Source organism: Macrosteles quadrilineatus, unplaced genomic scaffold (genome assembly GCF_028750875.1).
Source record: "Macrosteles quadrilineatus isolate MER2022 unplaced genomic scaffold, UCM_ALF_1.0 Scaffold_2__2_contigs__length_208266976, whole genome shotgun sequence".
NCBI lineage: Eukaryota > Metazoa > Arthropoda > Insecta > Hemiptera > Cicadellidae > Macrosteles > Macrosteles quadrilineatus.
In genome coordinates, this window is record NW_026542595.1 from 34,246,329 (window position 1) to 34,274,048 (window position 27,720).

The following is a 27,720-nucleotide window of genomic DNA, read 5'->3' on the forward strand; positions in this document are numbered from 1 at the left end:
TTCTGTATGTTTTATCATTGTTTTATTTTCAATATTTTAATAAATTGATGTCCATAAATTTAAATTTAAATCAATAAAGTGCGAATAAATGAGCTGATGTCACCTGTCTGCCATTCACTAAAGTACGCCATTCACTGCGACTCACTAAAGTACGGAGACGACCATAATTGGCCGATCCGTCCAATCTTTCTGTTTTTTTTTCTTTCTGTTTCTTTCTGTTTTTCAATCACTTTGACTTTTTTTTATCTTGAAGTAATTCGAATTTATTCTCAATGTTCATCGTTTTCCAGTTTACTTCGACTTTTATTTTCGAAGTTATTTGACTTTATTCTCAAAGTTCTTAATAATCAAGGTACCTTGGCATTTTTCTCAAATTACATCGACTTTATACTTGCAGTGCTTATTATAGTTTGTTATAATTTTGTGGCAACTGCAACCACAACTATTAACTGTTGATGTAGGGGTGTTTCTGTAGACATATTTTTGATCAGAATTGGCAGGAAGAAAGAGTTTTTAACACACATCATGAAATGACATTAATAATGAATTGATTGAACAATATTTTTAGTTTATGCCTTCAACAGCAGCCTGAAATACTTGCAATTCTTTTATTGAAGCATGACATTTGCATAAGTGAGCGGATACTATGACAATGACAGAAACAGAGGAAAAGTTGCGTGTGTTGAAGTAAGACTAGAAATATCGAACTACTTCGAGAATTAAGTCGAAGTACTTCGAGAATAAAGTCGAACTACTTTGAGATAAAAGTCGAAGCGAATTAAAAAAAAAAACTGAATCGAATGTCCCTTCCCTTTCAGGTCCGTGCCGTCAACGTCGTAGTCAGGAATCCTAACAGATTAACGTCTTGTTTCTTTCTTGGCTTTTTTTCTATCAACATCATACTGGACAAAATTTGTCGGAGCAATCCTTTCAGCTTTCAGCAATCAAAGAACATTAACATTACAGCTCCATGTTGTTGATCAGACTGCATTCGTCAATAAGCAAAAAGAGTAATTACAAAAAAATCAACCAAAACAAATAAAAAAAGTTGATTTGATATTTTTGATGTTATGGTTATGTTAGTTAGTTGTCAATTTTTCATCTGAAGTAGGCTACTGTAATTTGAATTTGTAGTTATGAATATAATTAGGAAATGTTAGATGACTCATAAAGATATGGGTACAGTTATTTAAAATATTCTATAATGGATGGATTTGGAGTATTGGTACTTGTTTGTGGGATATTCTACTTGATTTGCAAATGGTGAGGTTATGTTTTGCTATCATATTTTGTAGACCTAGGCCTACACTTTATACAGTCATTATAAGTAGCCTATATACTGTAAATTAGCCACCCCAATATATTTTCGAGGTAATTTTCCAACAAACGTGAAATAACTTACTTATCATTTTAATTAAGTTATTCTGATATAGGTAGGCCTATAATATGATAAAAGTATCTTTTTAAGTTACAAATTCAAGAATTAAGTTACTAACTTAGGACCTCTTTAAACATTTTGAATTAGGTACAGTTAGGCTACAGTTAGCTTAAGTGCCCATAAAAATAACTAATTAAAACTGCCTTTCCAAAATAGCTTACAGAGTTTTTGTAACTTGGGGCTGCACTTGCAAGGTTAGGCAATAATCATTTTAACAAATCCTTTAAGTTAAGCACCCTGACAGCTAAGTTAATTATCTGCTAAGTTTTAAACAGGGTATGCCTAGTTAGTTAGAAATCTCAGATTTGAGTTCATTCTAACATCTAACAATTTATTTATAACAGTACCACATTGGGTCTTGAGTTACTTTCTTATTAGCTGAAAAGTCAACAGATATCGTATTTCAAATTGTTGTTAACCTTCTGTCGGGCGCTTTGATTTTCAAACACCAAAGGGCGCTCACGTAAGTTACCTCTGAGAGTACAAAAACTTTACAATGATGAGTAAAAAACATTTTAATAGCAATAAAACTATGAGAAAAACATGTTTTATGAGTTATTAGCCTACTAATAACTCATAATATCACACTATTACTTAAGTTGTATATCAAATAGAAAATGTTATAATAAACATTAAAAATACGTAAGTGTTGTGGATAAAAAAGACTTGCTTTTTGTAGCCTACATATACAGTACTATCGTATATTAGAAAATTTTTAATAGGCCTAGTGTACGACATAAATACCCCCGCCGCAGCAAACCTGCCGACTAAGCGAATTTCCATTTGTCTGAATTGATTTTCAGTTAAATATATTTTAATAACATTAGGTTTAACGAGTACCTAGGTTTGCTGCTACAAGGACACTAATAAAGTGTGTTTTTGAGTAAAATTTTGATAGCTTAGTACAAAATAAATAAATTTGCCAAGTTTGTTTAAAATATATCCATAAACAAGCAAACTACAACATTTGACAATATTCTCCATAAGAATAACATGGGAATTTTAAATTAACAATTGTTTTAATTTTCTCCGTTACTAATAATCGAACAAAAATACTTTTATATAGGCTACTAAATTATTTTTTTTTAAGCTCTTTAAAAAGGTCTAAAGAGAAATCGGGAAATTTTGTGTTTTGAGGGTCAAAAGTGAGAAAAACCAATTTTTACCCCATAAAACCCCCCGTAAAGCCCCGTTCCCATGGTCCGATCGTGCTGGTTAGCGAACTCATTCAAGTTTATCCCGCTTTACACCTTTAAACCAAATTTCATCAAAATCGGACAAAAATTACTCAAGTTATCGCGTTCACGGACGTATATATATATATATAAGTCTATATATATATATATATATATATACGTATATAAAAATTTAAATGAATGGTGTTTTTGGCCTCTGGGGACATCAAAATGAAAAAGTAAATCGGTCCCGGGTCTAGGTCTTACCGTGCCACCTACGGTAATAGCTACTTCCCTATAGGGAAATTCGCTAAAACACATAACTTATGGTCTAATGAAAATAATCATTTGTTACAAGGACAACTCATTGGGTCAAAGCTCTTAGACAAAAATTGCATCAGTGTATGACATAAAAACACCTATGGTATTGTGAAAAAAGATCATTTCATAAGGACACCTTACTTTGTCAAAGCTCTTAGAAACATTGCAATAGTGTTTTAAATAAAACACCTATTGTCTAATGAAAAAAAATCATTTACGCCACACTATAATATTTTGACGAACTTCCCATTCAAGGATTTAGTCCAGAAAACAGCTGTTTGCCGCCAGCTTAATCAAATGGGGTTTCATTGCATACTACTGTACTGCAATGAGTTTTTACCGGACACCAGTCAGCTGATTATACTGCATTTGCGAGGCAATGAGTGTTTATAAACAAAAACATAACCTCTCTTATAGATTACGACTAGTGATTTTTAGTCCTTTAGTTGGTGGAAATATATAAAGATTTAGTAGTATGGCGTAAACTATCGTACGTAACTCGTCCAAAATGTGTTGACCGGACTCGTTTGGTAATCCCGTACTCGACTTCGTCTCGCACAGGAACGACCACACTCGTCTAGTAACGTAATATACTATTGTTAGAAGGACTACTCATTTTGTCAAAGCTCTCCTGAAAAATAAAAGTTCCCAAACAAACTCACCATTAACTTAGGTCTTTCCATTAAATGTTGGTTCCTCTCCTCCATTTCAACACTAGCCAACGATCTCACAATTCGTTCTTCTTCATCCATTTTTTAATGTCGCTAAATAAGGTCTAACACAAGGGAGCACAAGGAACTAGGCTCCGGGAAACCCGTTACATCACAGGGCGCACACGGAAGCTACTTCTAGTAGTGACGTTAACCACTCCCTAAGTTCAACTGACAACTGGGAAAGAAGTAAGAGTAGACAAAACCGATTCCGCAAAAGAGGTGTGTGAGGTAAATCAGGCGACAGCCCTGCTGAACACATAGGCCTACTATGGTTTTTATAACAAAAAAATTAGTGACCCGGAGGTAACTTCCGCGCCCGATGGAAGATTTATGATGGCAGATTGTTAGTACCTTTAAATTTGCTGTTAATCATATTCATGCAAGTTTATTGTTATTACTGACAATTCTATTCTAGATTTACAATTCAAGCCTATTCATACAGGGTATGGTTTGTTGTGATATATCATAATATTACATTTAATAATATTGTAACTCTTTCTTTTATTCTAGGCTGTTACCAGAACTGTTGACATGGATAATAAAACGCAAATTTCACATAGAAATCAGGATTGGGCGTATTGGCTTCTTTTACTTTACTCTAAGAGATGTATTTATTTCGAAAAATGGCTTTAATGTGGTAAGAATCCTTAGTTTAATTTTCGATTATCATCAGCTACCCGTAATGACCAAGTTAAGTTACCGTAAAAAGTTTGACTTCTTATGATACAACAACTGGGCTATCAATAAGAACTATGATATTGTTGTGAATACTGCTTACAGATGATAATATAACTGACACCTGTTTTATTAAGCTAATCTTAACACTCTAGGGAGTGAATATTCACTAGTTTTTCTCGGATTCTAAGAATAGGCCTACTAGTGTTACTGTACTTGTAGTCCAGTCCTAAAGATCTGTAAATATCTAAGTCTTAAAAGTCAGAAGTAGGGTAATTTCCTCAGCTGATTTGAACAACATGTGAATCAGGTGGGTATTCTTATGACCCATGTACCGGCATTAAAGTCCCTAACTTAGTCAATTTGGACTCAAGTTTGTACCTAATCATTTCTATGAAGCATCCTACTTTTTAAGAATTAAATAGCCCAACTCTGCAAAAGTTTTTTTTTAAATGAGAAAAGGTTTTTGTTTTGAGTTTATATTTTCCTAGCTTTTTGTATCCAGCCCTACTGTAGGGTACTGAACATAAGGAGGTATTAATTTGTACCCTTTGAGTTGACGCACTAATAATAATAAAAAATACCCCCGCCGCAGCAAACCTACCAACTAAGCGAATTTCCGTTTATCTGAATTGATTTTCAATTAAAACTTTTTAAATAACATTAGGTTTAAAAAAGTGCCTAGGTTTGCTGCTACAAGGAAACTGAAACTAATAGTCTATTTTAGTAAAATATTAATTGCTTAGTATAAAATAAATAAATTTGCCAAGTTTGATCAAAATATATCTATAAACAAGTAAACTACAACGTTTTACAATATTCTTCATAAGAATAACATGGGAGTTTTAAATTTAAAATTTTTTTAATTTTCTCCGTTACCAATAACCGTAAAAAAATACTTTTATATACTAAATTATTTGTTTTTTTTAAGCTCTTTAAAGGGTCTAGAGAGAAATTGGGAAATTTTGTGTTTTGAGGGTCAAAAATGAGAAAAACCAAGTTTTACCCCATAAAACCCCCCGTAAAACCCCGTTCCCATGGTCCGATCATGCTGGTTTGCGAACTCATTCAAGTTTATCCCGCATTACACCTTTAAAAAAATTTCATCAAAATCGGATAAAAATATAAGTAAAAAAAAATATAATAAAAATATAAATAAGTTATCGTGTTTACGGACATATATATATATATGTCCATGAACACGATAACTTGAGTGATATATACATATTATATATACTGTATATACATATTATATATTTGTAGTTGTATATATATATATGTCCGTGAACAAGATAACTTGAGTTATTTTTATCCGATTTTTATCCGTGTTCACGGACATATAAAACTTGAGTTATATATACATATTATATATTTGTAGTTGTATATATATATATATATATATGTCCGTAAACACGATAACTTGAGTTATTTTTATCCGATTTTGATGAAATTTACTTAACTTGTTGATTATAATACATATATATATAAACTTGAACGAATGGTGTTTTTGGCCTCTGGGGACATCAAAATGAAAAAGTAAATCGGTCCCGGGCCTAGGTCTTACCATGCCACCTACGGTAATAGCTACTTCCCTATAGGGAAATTCGCTAAAAACACACTGGTTATATCACTTTAAAAGTTAGAAATGTTGTTTGATTGATCACAGCATATTGACAAGATAGGATTCCGCAGCAGCTTTCTCAGCAGTGAAGTAGCCAAGCTTCTCTCTGTTGTGGTTCACGATGTACGGATAAATAAGGTAACAAATATAGACAAAGATCTCATTGTATATACTATCTTTTAGACATAGACGTAAATGCGTTAATCAAACTGATACAAAACTAAATCACTTTTGGTTTTGATGTTTGTGACTATTTCCCCGGTTGACAAATGGGTTTATGTTCCCAAATTCCTATGAACTATGGGTGGGTTTGCTAGTGCTCTAGCAACCTCCAACTCTATTTTTTTTTTTTAAGGTGCAGTTTGTCTCTAAATATAAGGACATGGTAATAGTGAGGAAGTACCTATTTGGCAACTAGTGTGGACGGTCCCTTTAATCCATTTAGTACTACTTTATCATTGCTGACGAGCATCTGCTTGCAAGCTTATATTTACAACTGAATGTTCAGTTTGATAATTTTGATCAAGCTCTAGGCCAAATATTTAATGCCAAAGGTCAACTAAGTTTTTAAATGTTAAAGAAAAGCTTGTTAGCGGATACAAAAATGTGGAAACTTCTATCTTGTACTGAAGGTATATTGTTAAACATTAAATTATCCCCAACCAACCAGGTTAAAATCTAATTTTATTTCTTGTTTTTTACAGGATGTCAAAAGTCGTAGAGACGCTCCTCCTAAACCATGGCAACCTCCTCCATCTTTTCACGACCAGAAAATTCCACCAATAGTCATCACTTTTGCTCAGGTAAGCTTAACCAAATGTTAACTGGTACCTGTAAATTTAGTATTATTATTGTCCATAGATGGATATGTGTGACATGATAACACTCTGACCTGTGATCTGTTTGTCTTGTCAGTTCATGGCCGTGGATGTACACTCAGTGACAGGTGTGTTTCTGCGAGCCCAGTCACCAGAGTGGCTCTGTCATGTCACATTGTCTGATCTACACATAGATGGCTCTGTGCTACACAGCTGTCGCTCACTGCTGGTCAACGTGACGATGGGCTCGTCCAGTGCCAAGCTGCTACGTCACGCTCCCTCCTCCCCTACCACCTCAGAAGCCTGCTTGGCTGAGCTGAGTGTCGCACTCACGGCTGAAGCTACACTAGTCGCCCAGGGTCCTCTGTCTATTGAGGTATTCATTCTTTAAGTAAAATGCTACCATATATATATTTTTTAAAGAATCCACTAATGTTCTCTAGTTTGATTTATTAGTTGTACAACATAAAACAACCCAGTTTCTTACTATTTTAATGCTAAAACTTCATATATAAATATGATTTTGGTTAATGAAGACGTATTGTATCTCTGAACTTTGAGGATTTTCCTAGCTGAAAAGCAGTGTTGGGAAGTAGCGCGCTACAAGTAGCGACGCTACAGTAGCGCGCTACTTTTTTTGTAGGTAGCGTTAGCTGTAGCTACGCTACATTTTTTAAGTAGTTGTAGCGGAATTTTAGCTACTTTTCTCGCTACATTAACATTGTTTGAGATAGTGATTTTTATCATAACCTCAACCTTACTTGAAACAACCTCTTTCAAACTGAGATTTTCAAAAAAATTGGGCCTACTTTCTTGGCTTCATACAGGTGGTTGCAGCCGTTTCATTCCCTATTATAACGTTGTGTGGACATGGAGGCCATTAAATGAGTGTTATCCACATTTTTGGCTCTCATTTCCTTAATTTACTTACTCTATGATTACTGTCAGATAAAATAAAATCGCCAGATGCAGACGACGTTAAAACGTTACCGGTGACAAGAGAAGCTATTGAATGCTTGCAAGTGATTGACAGGGAAATTAGTAATCAATTTAGTTTCTTTACTATATCGATAGTGTTTCAACTTGGGTTTTAATGGAAACCAACACCAAACCTTGAGAAAGCTGGTCTATCAACCTTTGCTTCAGCTGTTGATTGTGGTTCATCATCACAAGCCCTTCCTTGGTTAGATTACGAATATTTTTCAAAGGTTTACTAAATTAACAAAGAGTAAATTGACTTTATGAGATTTAAGATATGCCTGGACTACATGATAATTGTAACGAAAAAAATCTCCATATAACATGAAACTTACATTGAAAAAATAGCATAGTTTGCTCCGGCTAACAGCTCTTGTATAGGACTATTCCTAGGCTATGCTATGGTGTATTAGGAATATATCTGTTTAGTCCTTGCAAGAACAAGCCTACTATAGCCAACTTGTTACATAGCAAAGTAGGCCTACATGTTATTTTTACTTTACAAATTTCAACATGTTTAAATTAAAAGACGATTTCAGGATAAGTTGCTGAATACTGTTTTCTGTACCAACTAGGTTGAAGCACAATTTGCCCTATGCATAATGACGATAAAGGACGATTTCTTGACATTGAAAAGTGTTATTCATAGAACAAGTAACTTATCACTATGGTTAAAAGCTATAGCAATGTAGTTTTTAACAATAAAAGAAAAGAAAGGCAATAAACTCCAATTTCAGTAGGCTATAGGCTCTGCAACACAAAAAAGTATTTTTAAATAATCGTCTTACAGTTTTATTGGTCTTAATTGTTGATATAAGACATCTATAAATGAATCTATATAAAAGAAATAAAATGAGCTTTAAAAATATAGTTTGGTTGTATGTCCTTTGAAATTTACATATATATGCTTAAAAATAATGCAATATTTAAAAATAAGTACTAAATATGATGGGACACCCAACTATTTGGTTCTGTTGTTGTAATGTTAGGTTTATAATTCCAACAAATCTAGGAATAATTTGTTTTCCAAGTAATGTTAGATACAATACTGACATTTTTTATTTAAATGTTTGTTTAATAAAAATGTAGTTGAAATTAATTTTACATTTACCTAATGTGCGTGGAATAAAAAGTAACGTCTTTGAAAAAGTAGCTAAAATTGTAGCTGTAGTTACATTTCATTGTAGCTGTAGTTGTAGCTAGCTACTTTTTCGGAACTGTAGCTGTAGCTGTAGCTAAGCTACTTTTTTGGAAATGTAGAAGTAGTTGTAGCTACATTTTAAAAGTAGCTTCCCCAACACTGCTGAAAAGTTAAATTACAGAGATCATTGTGTAAGTTCTCTGATCTTTTGGAATTTCAGGTACAGGTTCAGGTACAAGGCCCTAATAAGCAACTGCTTTTTATCAGTTATCTAGAAATATTGATCTTTATACAGGGTGAGGCAGTGAGAGCACCCCAATTTTCTTTCGTTGTCACACTATAAGTAAAGCAACAATGAATGAACAACTGTGCTTATAACATCAATTAAACTATGCCATTTTAGTAAATATTATGCCTGAGGCAATTAACAATTAGATTTTGATGTGGAAACCTATTTTTAAAATAGTGATTCTTGTGCAAAAACCCCAGATATTGTTTGGACCACATTCCAACCTTGGTCAACATGGCACTGTTCCAAATTGGAAAACAATGGTGAACTGGTAAACTTGTTTAGGATAAACGCTTAACCCTTAAAAATTATCGGTGGGTGCCGCAAAACTTTTTGTACACCAGCAAACGTTGAAAGAGTGCGAGTCGCAGTAACTCAAAGTCCAAAGAGATTTGCCAGAAGGATTTTGTTGTTGAAAGCTCTACGTTGGCTCTTTTTTTTTGGGGGTGGGGGGGTTATTCTAATAAGCTACTTGAAGTTCGAGGTTTTTCAAAGTCACTCTACAGATTTGCTTGAACCGAAGCGAAGAATTGCCCAAAAACTAAAGTGATTCCTGAAAAAATGCTGGAGAAGTGGTTAATGGCGTTTTCAAGGGACTAAAAAGGAATATCAAGTAGGACATGGGCGTCACTTGCAGGATATTGTTTTCAAGAAATGGAAAAAATGATTTTGTTAAGTTAAAATGGCAAAAGATAAGCTGTGTTTTGATGTGCTATTTATATCCATAGGGTAAATATTATTGAGTTTGCACAACCTATAAATTGGGGCGCTTTCATTGCCCCACCCTGTAGTTAAGTAAAAACTAGAACTAGCCTACCTACTAAGAAAAAATTGTACTGTACTCTTAAATCAAAACCTCACCACAAGTTATATCATAATTAATTATCAAATAACGATACATTGTTTGTTTCATCGAGCAGTTACATAAAATCCATAAAAGAATAGCTTGTTTTCAAAATGAAAATTAGAGCATGTTAAATTTGTCAACTTATATTTTGTTTTGCCTGTTACAGAAAGTCTACGTGGGTCTAGAGCACACCAAAGCTGTTATAAACGATGGATTTTACAGTTTTGCTCAAGAACGAAATAAGACCACTTCTAACTCTACTAAACCAGATTTTGGACTGATTGTGCAGAGATTAGCTCCAATTATTCCTAAGGTATGGACATAATGTTTAAACCTCCAACTGGCTATGGGCGAACTCTGTAATGGCAAGGAATTTTTGGTTTGTTCATATAAACATTAATTCATATTCATATAAATTAAACTGACTATTATGTGGCCAAAATGTTGGTAGTTTCTGTACATAGTCACGGTCGAACCCCAAAGACCAAGATTGTATATATACTCATTTAATATGGTAGTAGTTTTTTTCTATTGAAAGTATGGATAAATTCTTTTTAAATAACATTGTATGGCTATATTGTTTAACCTAGTGGTAAATTATTGTACAGTTTTTTCCATGTATGTTGGTGTCTTCTTAACTAGACATAGACGATGGATTGGCAATACAAAATTATTTTAAATCCTTGTGTTTTGTGGTCAAAATGATCATTTAACAAATTTTCATTGTTTGATTGTATTACCTACTAATGTTTTGAATATATGTATAAATTTGGAACAGTTAAGACATTTAATTCCCTGAACAGCGATTTATAAGATTTCCTGAAATATGAGTACAACCGATAAAAGAAAAACCGAACGGATAAAAATTGCAACTGACATATCACTAATTATTGTACAGTAGAACCTCTTTAATCCGAATCCCCGTAATCCGAACGTCCACTAATCCGAACCTCTCATTGCTGTACTCTATACACAGTACAGCAGTTCTTTATTGTATACTATATATTAAATGTACAGTCCTGTTTAGTCACCATGTTTACTACTGTATTATATAAACACTGTATTTTAATTTATAAAACATTTTTTTCACTTTTCCCAAAATAATTTAGATTAATTTTAGTCATGTTTTGGCTATTGCTATGTAAAAACAACAATATGTTCTGTAATCCGAACTATTCACCAGTCCGAACTACCCCTGGTCCCAATTAGTTCGGATTAAAGAGGTTCTACTGTAATTCCTACTTACCAGAAAAGAGTTATCACATTAAATGTAGATCAGTGTGCAAAATCGATATTTTTTAGGAAATAGTCTACAGTTAGTATCCATAAATAGTCAGTTAACCAAGTTTTGCAAACAGAGGTCAACAATATTAGCTCTTTATGCTACTTTCAGTAAATTTCTTACACCTATTGTGTGGTCGTGTGTTACAGTCATTGACAGTGAAGCTGGAAGATGCGTTGCTGCAAGACCTGGCCACTCTCCATAGTCTGAAGCTCAGTACAAGGTTTATACCTGCAGTCGTCCCACACGCTTGGCCTCAGCTGAGCCTAGAGCTGGAAGTCAACCAGTTACATGTCAACAACAAAACTCTTTCTCTGCATAATCTCAACTTCTCAACAGATGTGAGATTTTGCTCTCTACTCTTGAAAACTTACTTAAAGGCTTGGTTATTCTTGATAAAATAGATTAAAAAACAAATACTTATATATGCTATTTATTAGTTAGCTTTTTAATTTGTTTTAAACACCTAAAAAATCACTGCCCTATTGGTTTTAAGAATTTAATTTACATCAACTTGTTACAGCCACCGTAGTTAACCTGTCATTCAGATTTTATTTTAGTGTAGGCTTATATTACTATACCAGATATAGTACGGTACTCTGTCATGTAAAGTAAAAATGAGGTTAATTTTAACTATATGACTTGGTTGATAAATAAATATATTTTAGCTCGTCGTGTTTGTAAAAAGCAAAGTAATGGAATAGCATACGTTAGTAGTAATACAGCATGGCTTACAGAAAAAGAGGAAGTTGAGATCACAAGTTTGCTACAGACTAACATTCACACAGGGACCTCTGCCATTCATCATGGCTGCAAAAACTGTAGATCCGCCCAACACCATATAATACAACTAAAATCAAATGTACAAGCTATAAACTTTTGTTGATAGTTATTTGCTATTGTTGTATTTCAGGTAATGGAGAAGGTGATGAATGTTCACTTGTCTCTCAACTCCCTGACTGTCTCTTATGACCACGAACATGTGTTCTCTTGGGTTAGGACTCACCTACTGCAACCAGACTCAGACAAGGTATTGCAGTACTACATTGTGGATATTTATAGGCATGCACTGTGGATGCGATACTCCCCAGTGTGGATTAACGTCCGCACGGGTGAGTACTACGACTATCCGCAGTACTATCCTGATAATTAGACCAATTCGTAATTACCAAGGCAAAAATGTGGTTCGGATTCCACTATAAACTGTAGGTCCCTTAGTTGTCATTAGCTGTATGGGCTATTAATTAACAGCTGTGTCTAAGGAATGTCGGCCTTAGTCACTAACAAGACTACAAGATCGCGCCACTCATCCTACACTCATCTCCATTCATACTTGGCTTAAAATACCTACTTTGTATGGTCGCCATTTCATAGAACAGTATTAACAGAACAGTTTAGAAATGTGGATTGGAGACAAAATTTAATTGAATAATATAGTTTTTTGTGTCTATCTAATGGTTTGTTTCTCTAATAGTAACACCTTAATCTTATCCAGATAACCCAGCCTACAACAAGCTAGCCGAGGGTGTGCGAACAAGTTTGTAAATTAGTTAATGTCTTGAGATTATTAGCTCAGAATATTAATTACAACAATACTTAGAGGGAGATCATCATTGCCGTTTGAAAAATATGTTGAGGTTTAATTTAAAGCGTAGAAAAATTCACCTGTATGAAATTATATTGAAATGTATATAACATGTCATCCATTAAGTAAAATGAAATAAAAATCTTTTACTGTAGGCTACTTAATAAACACCAAAGTTTTGTGTAATACAGAATCTACGCTAAATTTATGTGTAAAATATGTGCAAAAATGTCATGCCCTGAACATTCATGATGCACAACAAAAAAGTGGAATAAAACTGGTAAAATTGAATCAACCTTCTAAAACTATCTGGGAATGCCCTAATGGGAATGCTCTTGATTTACCAGTTCTCGGATTGTTTTAAATTTTGAATATCGGCTATCTCCGATTAATATTGTCAGCAGATACTGTCCATGAGAGTTAAGTAGTCCCCTGAGCTGTGGCCTATTTGTAGTTTGAAGGCGTCATAGTGGAACATTTCGGACGAAAATCATAGCTGTCTTTCACTTTGCTTTGCTAGTCGTTACGCTTAATTTTTTATTGTAATATCCGTATGATATTTATAAATGCCATAACTATTTTTGCATGGTTATACAATCGAAGGAAACCCAATTTTTGCTACTAAGGCAAAAATCTTAACAGCCTATTGCTACTTTATGATTTTTGTTCTTTCAGTCAACAATTTTCTTTTGGAACCACATTTCCTCCACTTGAACCCCATATCTTTTAAGAGACGCCGATTTGCCCATTGGTTCCATTCAAAATTTATTCTTTCTCTTAAAACGGGTAGGTAACAGTTTCTTAAACGTAGGCACAATTTTTTCATTGGTGTAAAAATTGCGTATTATATCTGCGATTACACACCTATCAAAACTATTAATTTGTACTTTAAGGTGGTTAGCCCTCTTGCTTTTTTCCCTGGGTGTAGACAGTTTTTCATGTGGAGGTTGTTTACTGGCTTTTCTAATTCAGAAACTTTCTGTTGCTTATTTTTTAGCACTAATAACTTTTTGTCTTTACATTCATTGTCACAAAAATCAATTACCTGTCTAATTAAATCCGTTTTGGAACTGATAAAAGGTAATGTAAAACCAAATATTTTATGTATTACAGTTTCAGGGCTACAACAATGAATTATAATAATTAAATCCCTCTCTTCACTATGTAAGTCACACCACTTTTTTTATATCCATAGCTTCAAGGAACGTCCAAAACAAAACAGAACTCACTGCGCACGTACACAAGACTCCACTGAATCAAATGACGCGACCATCCACTGGCCATATGAGTCATGATGTTAACAACAGTTGTTTATAGACATTTTGAGACGAGGCGCCCACACACTTAGCGCCTGCGAATAGTGCGTGATGATAACCTTCAAACAGCTGGGTGTCTTTCTAGCTCAAGGGACTTCTTAACTCTCGCGAATAGTGTACTTACTGTTCGAAGCGCTTCTCCAGCAGTCCTGTTGTTTTGCCCCTGGCGACAGGATAGAAAACAGGCCATCCCTACTAAGGTGATGTCACCATGTCCAGAATTTGCTGCGCCCCTTGCGCAAGTCAAAATAACGTATTTAGGATGACAGTTAAAATATTACCCCCATTAAATTTTGCACTGTTGCAAATTGATTTATATTTTGCCAAATCCTACTAAATTTATTGTAATATTTAGTGCTGTGACTTGTTAAATTCTTATGAAATGTCATAATACTCCCTGTTACTAGTATGTTTGTGTCCTAGGTCAAGTTACGATTGTTCTTAAATCTTTTATAACATATAATATTCAAATGTTTAATGTTCTCCATCTCTGTAGGAGTTGACGAGGCGAGCTGACAGCTGGGACTGGCTACAAGGTATGGAGCTGCGAGCGTCTGCAGAGTTGTGGAACGTCACCACAATGCTCCACCTCGACCCCACGGCCATCGACTCCGTCTGTGGTGTCAGTCACCTCAAGGTCGTCTGCACATGTGAACCCTCTACCAACGGTAGGTCTGCCAGACTAGTAATAGGCTGGACTAATGTTGCTCTACAAAGATTTTTTATGCAATTTAATTGAACAACCAAACAACTAAAATAAATGTTCTGTTGAGTGCAAAATATTATTTAATTATAAAATCTCTAGCCTAAAATATGTAATAGACTAGATTAATATAAAAGGTAAATAAACAAGGTAACACTTATTTTTCAAAGGTCAGATTCAAAGAATTGTTTGAACTCTGGATTACTGCATTATATTTAAAATAGTTCACAATTGGATCAGTGGTATAGTAGGTAGCATATTTTTCAGTGTAGGTTCTCACCATTGTCTAAAATACCCCGCCGCAGCAAACCTGCAGACTTAGCGAATTTCCATTTGCCTGATTGGATTTAAACTAAAATGTCTCCTTAAAAATATCACATTTATTCCCTATTTAAACAGAATTAGTTTAATGAGTACTTACAGTAGGTTTGCTGCAACAGGGAGGGTAAAAAAGTTTTTTATATGTAGAATATTAAAAGGTATGCTACTGTGGTTTAGTAAGATATTAATTAATGTATTTTCCAACTTTTATCAAAATATGTTCATAAGCAAGCAAACTACAACAGTTGACTTATTCTCCATAAGAATAACATGGGAATTTTAAAATTACACGTAACAACTAGGCGCATAATAATGCTTCAATATACTAAATTATTTGTTTTTTTAAGCTCTACAAAATAGTTTAAAAAGAAATTGTGAAATTTTGTGTTTTTAGGGTCAAAAATGGGAAAAACCTATTTTTACCCCATAAAACCCCCCATAAACCCTCGTTCCCATAGTCCGATCATGCTGGTTCGCGAACTCATTCAAGTTTATCCCGCCTTACACCTTTAAACCAAATTTTATCAAAATCGGACAAAAATTACTCAAGTTATCGTGCGGATGGACACACACACATATATATATATATATATATCTCTATATATAGATATATAAAAATTTGAACGAATGGTGTTTTTGGCCTCTGGGGACATCAAAATGAAAAAGTAAATCGGTCCCGGGCTTAGGTCTTTCTATGAGACCTACGGTAATAGCTTCTTCCCTATAGGGAAATTCGCTAAAAACTGACTAAACTATTGGATTTAATGTTTTACTCAAGAATCTTATATTTTAATAATTAAAATATAAAATTCTTGAGCAAAACAGAGTGGGAACACGTTCAAATGCTTTCCCGCCCCACTACACCACTGTTTACAATACAGTAGAACGTCAATAATCCGGATTACCTTGGGACCGCAACCCATTCGGATTATCAAATCATCTGGACTATCGAAAGTATCTTAAAAAAGTGCCAGCCAGCTCTAGTTAAGTAAAAATCTGTTTAAAATTGACTACCTCCTATCATAGGTACAGTAAAGGGGGTCTAAAAGAGAAATGAATTTAAAAAAAAAATTATGTTTAAGCACAGTAAAACTTTGATAAACTAGGAGCCGGATCTACAATGGTCAATATATATCTCTAAAATAACGTTACATAACCTCAATATCCAAAAAAATACCACAGAAATTCTTAAAATTGTACTTCATAATCCTAGCGTATTAATATGAATTGTATCCTATTTTGGTCCATTAATGATATTCTGTAGGCTCCCACATTGAAATGTTGAAATATCACATTTAATTAATTTGACAAAAATAAAATATACAAGAAGCACAACAAACTAGAGATGGACGGGTCCCAAAATATCGGGAAATTTTCGGGAAAAAAATATTCCCGTTTTTCGGGACGGGATTACATTTGATTCGGGAATTTTTCGGGACGGGATATGGTCCGATCATCGGCGATTTTGCCGCTCCGCGAGTGACGATAACGCCGCTATCGCGAGAGATGTTCCGCGAACGCAGGAGGCGAAGTCATTTCGACGATCGTGCCGTGACCGCGGAGTCATACCGACAATTCCCGCCGAGACCGCGAGACATGCCGACGATCGCGCCGTGACCGCGGAGTCATACCGACGATCGCGCCGTGACCGCGAGTCATAACGACGATAACGCCGTGACCGCGAGTCATACCGACGATCATGCCGTGATCGCGAGTCATTCCGACGATTACCCCGTGACCGCGGAGTCATACTGACGATCGTACCGTGACAGCGGAGTCATACTGACGATCATGCCGTGATCGCGAGTCATACTGACGATTACCCCGTGACCGCGGAGTCAAAACGACGATCGCGCCGTGACCGCGGAGTCATACCGACGATTACCCCGTGACCGCGGAGTCAAAACGACGATCGCGCCGTGATCGCGAGTCATACTGACGATTACCCCGTGACCGCGGAGTCAAAACGACGATCGCGCCGTGATCGCGAGTCATACTGACGATTACCCCGTGACCGCGGAGTCAAAACGACGATCGCGCCGTGATCGCGAGTCATACCGACGATTACGCGGAGACCGCGGAGTCATACCAACGATCGAGCCGTGATCGCGAGTCATACCGACGATCACACCGTGACTGCGGAGTCATACCAACGATCGTGCCGTGTTCGCGAGTCATGCCGATGATCACCCCGTGGCTTTGGAGTCATACCGACGCTCATGCTGAGACCGCGAGTCATACCGACGATTACCCCGTGACCGCGGAGTCATACCGACGATCATGCCGTGATGGCGAAGTCATACCGACAATTATGCCGTGATGGCGTAGTCATACCGACGATTACGCCGAGACCGCGGAGTCATACCAACGATCGAGCCGTGATCGCGAGTCATGCCGACGATCACCCCGTGACCACGGAGTCATACCAACGATCGTGCCGTTATCGCGAGTCATGCCGACGATCACCCCATGGCCGTGGAGTCATACCGACGCTCATGCCGAGACCGCGAGTCATACCGACGATCAGCCCGTGACCGCAGAGTCATACCGACTATTATGCCGTGATCGTGAGTCATACCGACGATTACCCCGTGACCGCGAAATCATACCAACGATCGTGCCGTGATCGCGAGTCATAACGACGATCACCTCGTGACCGCGGATTCATAACGACGATCACCTCGTGACCGCGGATTCATAACGACGATCACCTAGTGACCGCGGATTCATACGGACGATCACGCCGTTACCGTGAATCATACCGACGATCATGCCGTGACCGCGAGACAGACCGACGATCACCCCGTGACCGCGGTCATTTTTACGATCGCACCGTGACCGCGAGTCACAAGTTTCTATAAGTACCTGAAGATTGTTGTAACCAAACCATTTTTGTTTGTTTTTATAGATCAGTGTCACAAACGGAAAAAAATTGTTTTTGTTTGTCTTTTTTGGGAACTGCAATAATCAATATTGTTCTTTTTATGCATAGGAAAAAATCCCGTCCCGTCCCGTCCCGAACTAAAAATTCAATCCCGTCCATCCCTACAACAAACAAATATCAAACACGAGCTCCAAGGAGACAAAACAAAAAATTGCCACCAGAGTGCAATTCAAACCAACTCAGAAGATGGGACTATCCTTCCAATGGTCAATTGGTCAAAACGTTAATAGGTTGCTTAAACCTATCATATATCCACATACATTTTCAGTATTCCATGATGTTACCGTTATTTATTTATAGTATACCACTGCATCCTCTATCACTACCCTTAATAGTGATTGAGAAAGTCCTGAAGAACTAAAACATAGATTAGTGGTTACATTTATGAGTATTTTTCTTAGTGTCGAGTAAAACTCATCCAGAACAAAGATAAGCCTGTTCTTCTAGCAAGTAACTTTGATGTGCATAGGCCAGGAGGGTCAGCAGCTGACTGCAGAGCTGTTGCTGGAGTCAGTTTGGTGCCGCCTGGGCAGTTGTCCTGTGGCTGATGCCACCTGCGGGGGAAAGTGTCACGTGTGGGGTAGCCCCGTCCACCTAGGCGTAGCTCTGGTCAAACTGCGGGGTGTGCCTGGTGCTCCTCTACGTCTTCAGGTATATAACACCTTGGTAGAAAACTTGGACCATACAGTTGAACTCTAACCATCCAAACCTTATTCAACCAAATCCCCAATCATTGCCATTATTGGGATCAATTTTTGGTGAAATGATTAAAACTTAAAGTAAAGAGTTAAATCAGTAGCGTAATAAGCAGGGACGTAACTAGGGGGGGGGGGGGGCATGCGGGGCATGAGCCCCGGGCGCCAGTTGTTGGGGGCGCAAACACGGGCACCGATTTTTTCAAACAAAAATTGTTGAAAATATTTTAAATCTGTCTTGTGATGCAAAAGAAAATCATTATATTTTTTATTTTTAAATAAGGTTAAGGAAGTACTGTTTACAAATCATGTTAACGGTCCGTATAAACTTGTGCGTAGCGAGTACAGTATGAGGATGAGCATACTGCGTTGTCTTGTCTGTCGTCAATGAGTTTGACAAGAACGCACCCTAGCAGCAACGATCGATCCATACCCTTCCAGATGAACATTTCCCTAACCTTCGCAATGGTCTTGTGGATACCTAGATGCCCACCCACAGGAGAAGAATGAAAATACTCAAAGACCATAGGGATTAGAAGACTAGGCAGCACAACTTTAGGTTTCCCTCGCTGTCGAGCGCGACAGCAAAGGGCACCCTGGGACAGAAAATATGGGGGGTGGGCTCCCCCATTTTGAAGCTCACCAATGATCTTTGCCAGCTCAGGATCCTTCAGCTGATGGGGAATGAAATCAGAAAAGGCGAGTGGAAACTCCAAGAGCACGGCACAACCCGGTTGCTCTTGGTCAGAAGGATGATCGTCGGGTGAATGGTACATCCTAGATAGTGTGTCCGCAATCACATTCTGAGTGCCTCGAACGTGTTGCACTTGGAACTTAAGGGACGATATTTGGACAACCCAACGACCAATTTTCCCAAGCTGGCGTGGATGTGCGAGAAGCCACGAGAGTGCCTGGTTGTCGGTTTCCAATAAAAACTCTTTGTGCTCCAAAAAGCGTCTGAATTTATTGACTCCAAACACGACAGCCAAACACTCGAGTTCATACACAGAAGAGCTTTTCTTTTCGCAGGGACTCAAGGTGCGTGAGGCGTACGCAATTGGCTGCCTAACACCATCCACCTCTTGTGACAACACAGCCGCAATTGCGACGGAGGAAGCATCTGTTTGCAGGACAAAGTTTTGATTGAAATCCGGCATCGCCAAAACAGGGGGCTGCATGATAGCCTCCTTGAGAAGGTCAAAAGACGTCTGCTGCGCTTCACCCCAGACAAACTTGGTGCCCTTCTTCCGAAGCTCATTGAGAGGAGCCGCCAATTCAGCAACATTGGGTATGAAGCGTCGGTAAAAACCTACCATGCCGATGAACCTAGCAATACCCTTGACATCTCTGGGAGGAGGAAACTCCCTGATAGCCTGGGTTCTAGCGGGGTCGATGCAGACGCCTCTATGAGAGATAAGATGACCAAGGAACGAAATTTCCGGCTTTGCAAAACTAACCTTGTCAGGATTCACGGTAAGGCCAGCCCTATTCAATCTACTCATGACTTCTTCAAGATGAATCAGGTGATCTTCGAAACTCTCACTGTACACCAAGAGATCGTCGAGGTAATTGAACACAAATTTGAACTTGACATCATGAAAGATGGAATCAAGGAGTCTGGTGAGAGTCTGGGCCCCCACAGCAAGACCCATCGGAACTCTTGTGAACTGATACAAATTCCACGGGACGCAGAAAGCAGTGAGAGGTCGAGACTCAGGTTTCAAAGGAATCTGATGATAGGCCTGATTCAGATCAAAAACAGAAAAATACTTGGCCTTACCGAACCAATTAAATGCAGAATGCAAATCGGGGAGAGGCACAGAGTCGATTTCAATTTGCGCATTCAATTTGCGATAGTCCAGAACCATTCGGGACTTGCCATTGGGTTTTGGGACGAGAAAAGCTGGACTAGCGTAGCTCGAACGGGAAGGTTCAATGACACCATTTTCCAGAAGTTCGTCAATGATTTTTCTGAGAGTTTCCATTTTGGGTGGAGCTAATTTGTATGGGTGAGAACGAACGGGACGGGTATCTGTCAGACGAATCTCGTACTCTAACAGGTTAGTGACTCCAAGCTTTGGCGTCAGCACATCTGGGAAACGAGAACACAAGGTTCTGATGGCTTCAGCCTCGCAAGTAGTCAGATGCCCTAACGGATCAATTGTTGGCTTGCTGGGTATCTCAGGCTCAACTACCGCAGCACCACCACCAATTTCATCAGCAAAAGATATCAATACCCGTCTCGCAAATCAGAAAAAACACTGACCTCTGCCTAAATCCAAAATTAGGCCAGTGTGCTTGATAAAATCCGCTCCCAAAATGACAGGGAAACAAAGGTCCTTTGCCACCCAAAAACTCCAAACCCAAGAAAAATGTTCAATTTTGAACTTGAAACGGGCTTCATAGATGATGGGAAGGGGTGAATTTGACGCAGTCCAGCAGATAGGGGTTTTTCGCTCAACTTGCTTGATAAGCCCAGACGATTCAAGTTTTTCAAAAAGGGACAGGGAAATGAGGCAACGGGCTGACCCAGAATCCACTAGGGCCTTCTGCACCGTGGAACCTATGAAGATGTTGAGACGTGGGCAAGTTGAGCGCGCCGCTTTCACGCCCATGGAAGCAAGGCCCGCAATCCCCCGCAGCAGAGGCTCAGTCACAGGCACAACACTCCCAGAAGGGGAGGCAACAGAAACATTAATAGGCCTTGACTTTGACTTACTTGAGACAACTTTCAAATTATTGCCCTTAACTTTAACACCAACAACCTCACAGTAAGGATTGGGCAAATTTTCCTCCTGTGAGCAAACTAGTTTTTTGGACCACGTCCAAAATTTCCACCTTGACGGCAATGCCGCCGAATATGACCTGGTTGCCCACAACCAAAACAAACAACGGGCTGCCTCTGCCACTGCGGCGGTTCGGGACCCAACCCCACGGGTGCTACGACAGCATGATGACCAGCTAGGGGAAGATGCCCCACCGCTTGGTCTCTCTGGAAATCAGCGTCCTGGACAGATCTCGAAAGGATGGAGAGTCTGTCCAGATCCGCAAACGATGAAGGTCGTGGTGCAAAAACCAAACGGGAGCGTTCCTCAGGCTTCAACCCCTGAAGCACAATGTCAATGAGCTCAAGCTCACTGATCCCCAAACGCAAGACCCTTTCCACCGTGTGAATGTCCCCCACGTACTGGCTGAGAGACTCGGCTGGCTGCTGAGGACGAAAAACTCTCTCAACTTTCAGCTTTTCCATGACCCGACGGGGCATGAAAAGCTCCAAAACCTCTTTATGAAAAACATCAAAGCTGACGCCTCTGCGCAAGCAATCAAGCAATCTGTCCCCCAACGGTTTCAGACAGTATGGAGCAATGAGTTCCATCAAAGTTGCGTCTGACATGCCAGGGTATTCACGCATGCGCAAAACACTCTCCAGAAAAAAACAAAGACCATTCACATCTAACCCGTCCACCGGCTGGAAACCACTCAGGACAGAAGCAAGGGGATGGGGGAGTTTGCCAAAGGAGTTAGAGATGGAAGGGGAACTATGGACTTGAGAAGGAAAGGGAGATGGGGACTGGACATTCAGCGTAGCCGCAGCCAAGGTGGACGTGTGAGAGGGGGATGGTGTGACATTTGCATTTGACATTTGAACATCTGCAGGCAACTGGAGCAGTGTACTTGGCGTAGGCGGAGCCTGGGGGGTACCCACTGGAGTCACATCATCAACTGACCTTGGTACTTGGTTTGAAATTTCCGAAGAACGGTTGTCTTCAAAAATTTCAACTTTCTCTTTGACAGACTTTCCTGCCTTAATACTCTCCAAAATACCTTCCAGCTCAAGGATTCTGGCCTCCACCCAACTCTTGTCTTCATCCTGGATTTCAGGTTGCCCTGAAACCAAGAGTAGACGCTTACGCCAGTGCGTCAGCTGTGTGATGGCCGAACCCTTAGCTGAGCCCATAGGCAAACTACTCCAACTATCAATTTCCCCACTCAGCTCTTCCATCCTCTCTTTACATGCCTCCAGATCCTCATTCAAACTGAGAGACTCAACCCAAGCTTGAGGCATGCTAGCAATTTGTCTGAACTGTGTACGCAAAGTGCGTACATCAGTTCCAGGAGTCTCCCCCCGGGACCGCACCTCGTACACCAGCTCCGGCTTCCTCAAATATTCTGGCACAATTGACGCCATGCCGAGGCTCAACCAGTACTTGACTCAAGACAACAGACAAAAAATTTTTTCACAAAACAAACACAGAAATTTAATTCCTAAGGCTTCTGGACGTTGATGCCTACGCACCTGATGGGGCCCAAAAGAAGAACCTGCCCATTCATACCGCAAGTACCGCAAGAAAAAACAACAACAAATGACCCACGAACGTACACACACACAAACATACACCGACACATACACTAGACAACACCTAACACTTGTGTGATGGGGTGTACACACAAACTTTTTTTTTTTTTTTTTTTTAAACATGACCATGCTTTTGACACTCTTGCTCCCGAAGGATGCAAGTCATTACCACCGATTCCACCCGGTGCCTCGGCCCAAGGGCGAGCTCCGAATGAAATGTGTTTACGCCCCACCACGACAACAACAAGACCTTTTTCCAAAACTGCCAGGCCAGAACTTTCCAAGAAACCAATCCATCCACGGCCCTTCAAAACAAATCAGAACGCGGACAGTGATCGGGTCTCTAAGTGTCCAAGTCGTGAAACCAAGTTTCACGACAAGGCACCCAGGACGCAACCAGCAAACCACGCTCTGCTACCAGATGAACCGTGCCCTCGTGCCTGCACCCAGACTAACGAAATGGAAGCGTGATCCATGCGCAGGCCCGAGGAGCGGCTCACAAAACTTTACTTAACAAAATGAGAACCATGGATGGAGGTTCAAGAACAACACGCCATTTGAGAGAAACGAGCTGTAATTAACATTTAAATGAACACAACAACAAAAATCAACAACAATACATGAATTAAATACTCTCAATTAAACTTTAAATAAATTTAGATACCCGTTTAATTTGCTGACTTACAGTGATTTCTTTTATTATTCGAAATAGGCTAAAACACCTTACTAACCTTTACCTTAAAAATTCTTTTAAATTAACAATATAACAATAAATATAAAAATATATAACAATAAATATAAAAGTCTTCTTAATACTGTATTTAGAACTGGGTAACAATAGAAAATTTAGGGGCCCCAAAATCAGAAGGAATTTAAGAGAAAATTTAATAAAATTATAAAATTAAAAAAAAAAGGTCAACAAGTAGGCTAGCTAAAGTGATAAATATTTAAAAAGCAATAACAGTACATAAACTCTGTACGGTAGGCCTATAACAACAATAATGGGAGTCTCTTCTTTTCTCAAAATAAATAAATCTAATAATAAATAACAATCAACAAACTAGTGGTAACTTGCGGTTGCGGTTTGTCTTTAGGGGTAGGTCTGGAAGTTCAGCACCGGAGGAGAAAACGAGCGAGGCGGAGAGGGGGCCATCGTACAAGAAGCAGCCAGGTTGTTGCGAACTTCCCCTCTGCCGTGGTAGAACATGTCCAGCTTAGTCCTCCTCACGGGTTGACAGTTCACATGGGCCCCATCAAGGTGCCGGTGGCACGAATGGTTTACTCCATGAAGAAAGTTCTCACTAACGGCCAAGAATAAAAACTAAAAGGCACATTATTATCCTAAAAGTAGAAGATTGAAAAGGATAAAAAACTTCAGTGAAGTAATCAATTCCGACGTCTCGCAACCTCTGAAGTGCTTGGCGGTGGGAGTAAAAAGAACCAAAACCCACAGCCTTTTGCGGGGTCGTGGGAAGTAACAAAACGACACACTGAACTAGCCTACTATAAAAAAAACACTTGAACCATTGAATATGAGTTGTGACATTCGCCTGGTGGAAATAGTCACGGCTCACTAGGACGGCGCCGGCGCAGCGTCAGAACACTTCCACCTCGGCAACTACCTACCCCTCAGCTCCCCATCCCTCACACCAGTCACCACACTCACACATACCACAAACACGCAACACTAACACATCGACGCTCGCTGGTCTGACCCATCGATATACAACACATCTGATCTTGACTAACTGCGTATGCTGTGCACTAGTGTACTTTACAACAGTTCATACGTCATTCTACTCGTAATCAGTGGTTCAGGACACAAAATTTGGTTGCGGTGCTGTTTCTTTGCGTGTTACTAGCAATATTATTTTCGTGTTTTGAATAATAGTCATGCCAAAAAAACTGTCAGTTGCGGTGAGCTAAAGAGAGAAAAAAAGAAGCACATCAATCCTTGTCTCTTCTATCATCATTTGTACCTAAGGAATTAGTTTCAGTCCAATTGAGGGGGGGGGGGGCGCCAAAATAGGTGTTTGCCCCGGGTGCTGAATAGCCTAGTTACGTCCCTGGTAATAAGGGGGACATACAGGTGCATAGAGAGTGTGTGTGTGTCTCTACTAGGGATTAGGGATGGTCAAGTCTCGAAATTTCGGGAAATTTTCGGGAAATTTTAAATCTCGTTACACGAGACGAGATTTTTTTTTGACCGAGATTTTTATCGAGACGAGAATTAAAAAAAAAAAATAAATAAAAAAATAATTAAAAACGCCTGCAGAAAGTCAATGCAATACCCGCAATACAGGAGCGTGTTGTAGTTGCGTTTCCTTTGCGAAGGCGTTCTTATTTAATTAATTCTATAAATGTAAATATTACTTTAATTATTTTAATAATATTACTTTAATAACATTTGAGAAGTTTTGTTAAGTGTAAGCAGTGTGAGGAATGTTTTATTACTATAAAAAGTCAAAACAAGTAACTATTTTATAAAAATTAATATTGCTTTTATTTTATGATTTATTTTATTTTAGGATAAGTTGAACTCTATCCCAACTGATATCACTATGTTTCTTAATCGTAGGCATTTTTAATAAGTTAGGCGTGATTAATAAAAAAATGTTTTGCTGATGTTTTTTAATAAAAGATTGTAAATATTCTTGCCTATTATCATTATTGTTGTATTTAAACAGTCATCTAACAATGTTACAAAATCAGGTAAAAATTTTGAACGTGCATTTCCCGTTGTGTATGAGAAGGGAAATCCCGTCTCGATCTCGTCTCGAAATTTTATGAGAAATAAAAAATCTCGTCTCGTCTCGTCTCGAACTAAAAATTCAATCTCGTCCATCCCTAGTCTCTACCATTGTATTGTGTTATAACGATCTATCCAGTATCTCCCTTCAAGCAGCAAATAGATGGATGTAAGGCCTAAATTGCTTGTTTTGTATACTGTAGTTAGAAATTTTGACAAAACTAAATTTTGTGTTTTAGGTTTTTAAAGTTAAACCATAACAATTAATTTGGTATTCCTTGTTTAGTGGCAGAAATTACAGTTTTCACCAAGCCAAATCGTTATTATTGGATTATTTCAACTTGAACTTCTTTTTTTACTTGTTTGCTGCAACAGTGTAATTTCATACCCTTTCAATTGGTGTTCAGGCCAAAAGAGAGATGACTAGTTGAGAATGTTGTTTCACAGGGCATGCTGGACCATGGGAGGCTGGAGTGGAGTCCTCCATTGGCAGAGTTACTGCTGCACAGCCACACCTGTCTCAGGGACTACCAGAGTCTACGAGGTGTTCGTCCACCTCCCTCCTCCCCCTCACTGCCCATATCACTACAGGTAGACTCCACTATCAACATCACCAATGCAAACCTGTTCTTCATCACTGACAAGAAGGTGTGTCTGGTGGTGAGGTCTGACAAGACTACCATGGACACCAGACACTCCAAGATAGCTGTGACAGTCGAGGGGGCCAAGCTCATGTCCTTGTCACCGACCAAGGCACAGTTCACTTGTCTCAGGTAATGGTAATAACACATCAATACGTAAAGGAGTAAATATTTAAAATTCAAACAAATATTGTACAGCTTCTTTTCACCTTTAGATATTCACAAAAGTACCTAGAAATGCTTCCCACTTACTTGTAAATTTGAAGTAGCCTATTGCACATACACTTAAAAAAATAACTCAATGGATCTTAGAGTAAATTGAGTCAAGTCTCGAGTCAGTTCGAACATTATTCTTAGTTTTTTACTGATAGTTTGGGTTAGTTTGGGTTTTGTCGTGAAATAAAGAACACGTGGACTGACACGTCTTCATGTGGACCACTGAGCTGTTTGTGCTAGCACAGTAGGCTACTCCAAATCCTGCGGCGAGAGGAAAAAAATAAAATCCAGTTTGATATAAATTAATACAGGTCAGAAGAGATCAAGTTGGCGTGTGGTCACATCAAAATGGCGCGTGCTGAGTGGCACCGCAGTGACAACATGTGGCTTGTGGAGTTCTCACATGAGTTTGAGGCAGTCTGGAGCCCCAATCTTCACCTCAAGATCCTCACTTTGTTCAAGGAGATGAAGGCCCTAAGGAATGCTTTGATTACTTCGGGTGAGCTCAAGTATTTGGTTATTCTATACTTTCCTACTCCTAGTTTTTTTTTAACGGTTAGTTTAAGATATTTTACTGTTTGTTTGTTTTTTTACCTGTAAAATAGCTAGTGTTTAGCCTGATATATCCTAAAATAATTGATTTTACTATAAAAAAAAATATGTTTGCCTTGTTTACCGGTAAGGTTGACATTCAAAATGATTCTTTAGTTCTTTTTACTATTAATTACTCTGCTAACAAATAGTTTGAAGGCCAATCAAGCAAGTCAGCAGATCTGTCAGTGCTAATGTGTATTCTTTATTTTAGGGTAAATTTATTAGTTTGTGCTTCACGATATGATTATACTAGGCTACCAGGAGACAAGCCCTAGTTTAAATACAATGGTTCTATTTGGTT

General features: G+C 38.4%; 1 protein-coding gene across 2 annotated transcripts in view; it reads left to right on the forward strand.

Moving 5' to 3' along the window:
• Positions 1–1,079: 1,079 nt before the first annotated feature.
• The window catches only part of LOC128988056 (protein hobbit), a 69,765-nt gene continuing 43,124 nt past the window's right edge, over positions 1,080–27,720 (forward strand). The window contains exons 1-12 of one of the 2 annotated variants that reach the window (XM_054409239.1): positions 1,080–1,263; positions 4,158–4,284; positions 5,989–6,081; positions 6,648–6,746; positions 6,859–7,137; positions 10,183–10,329; positions 11,448–11,639; positions 12,212–12,328; positions 14,696–14,867; positions 18,637–18,818; positions 26,416–26,741; positions 27,137–27,324. In XM_054409239.1, the coding sequence (XP_054265214.1) occupies positions 1,205–1,263; positions 4,158–4,284; positions 5,989–6,081; positions 6,648–6,746; positions 6,859–7,137; positions 10,183–10,329; positions 11,448–11,639; positions 12,212–12,328; positions 14,696–14,867; positions 18,637–18,818; positions 26,416–26,741; positions 27,137–27,324 (1,981 nt within the window). In that variant the 5' untranslated portion in view covers positions 1,080–1,204. The remainder of the gene's footprint in view (positions 1,264–4,157; positions 4,285–5,988; positions 6,082–6,647; positions 6,747–6,858; positions 7,138–10,182; positions 10,330–11,447; positions 11,640–12,211; positions 12,329–14,695; positions 14,868–18,636; positions 18,819–26,415; positions 26,742–27,136; positions 27,325–27,720) is intronic. The other variant, XM_054409240.1, reaches the window with a different exon arrangement.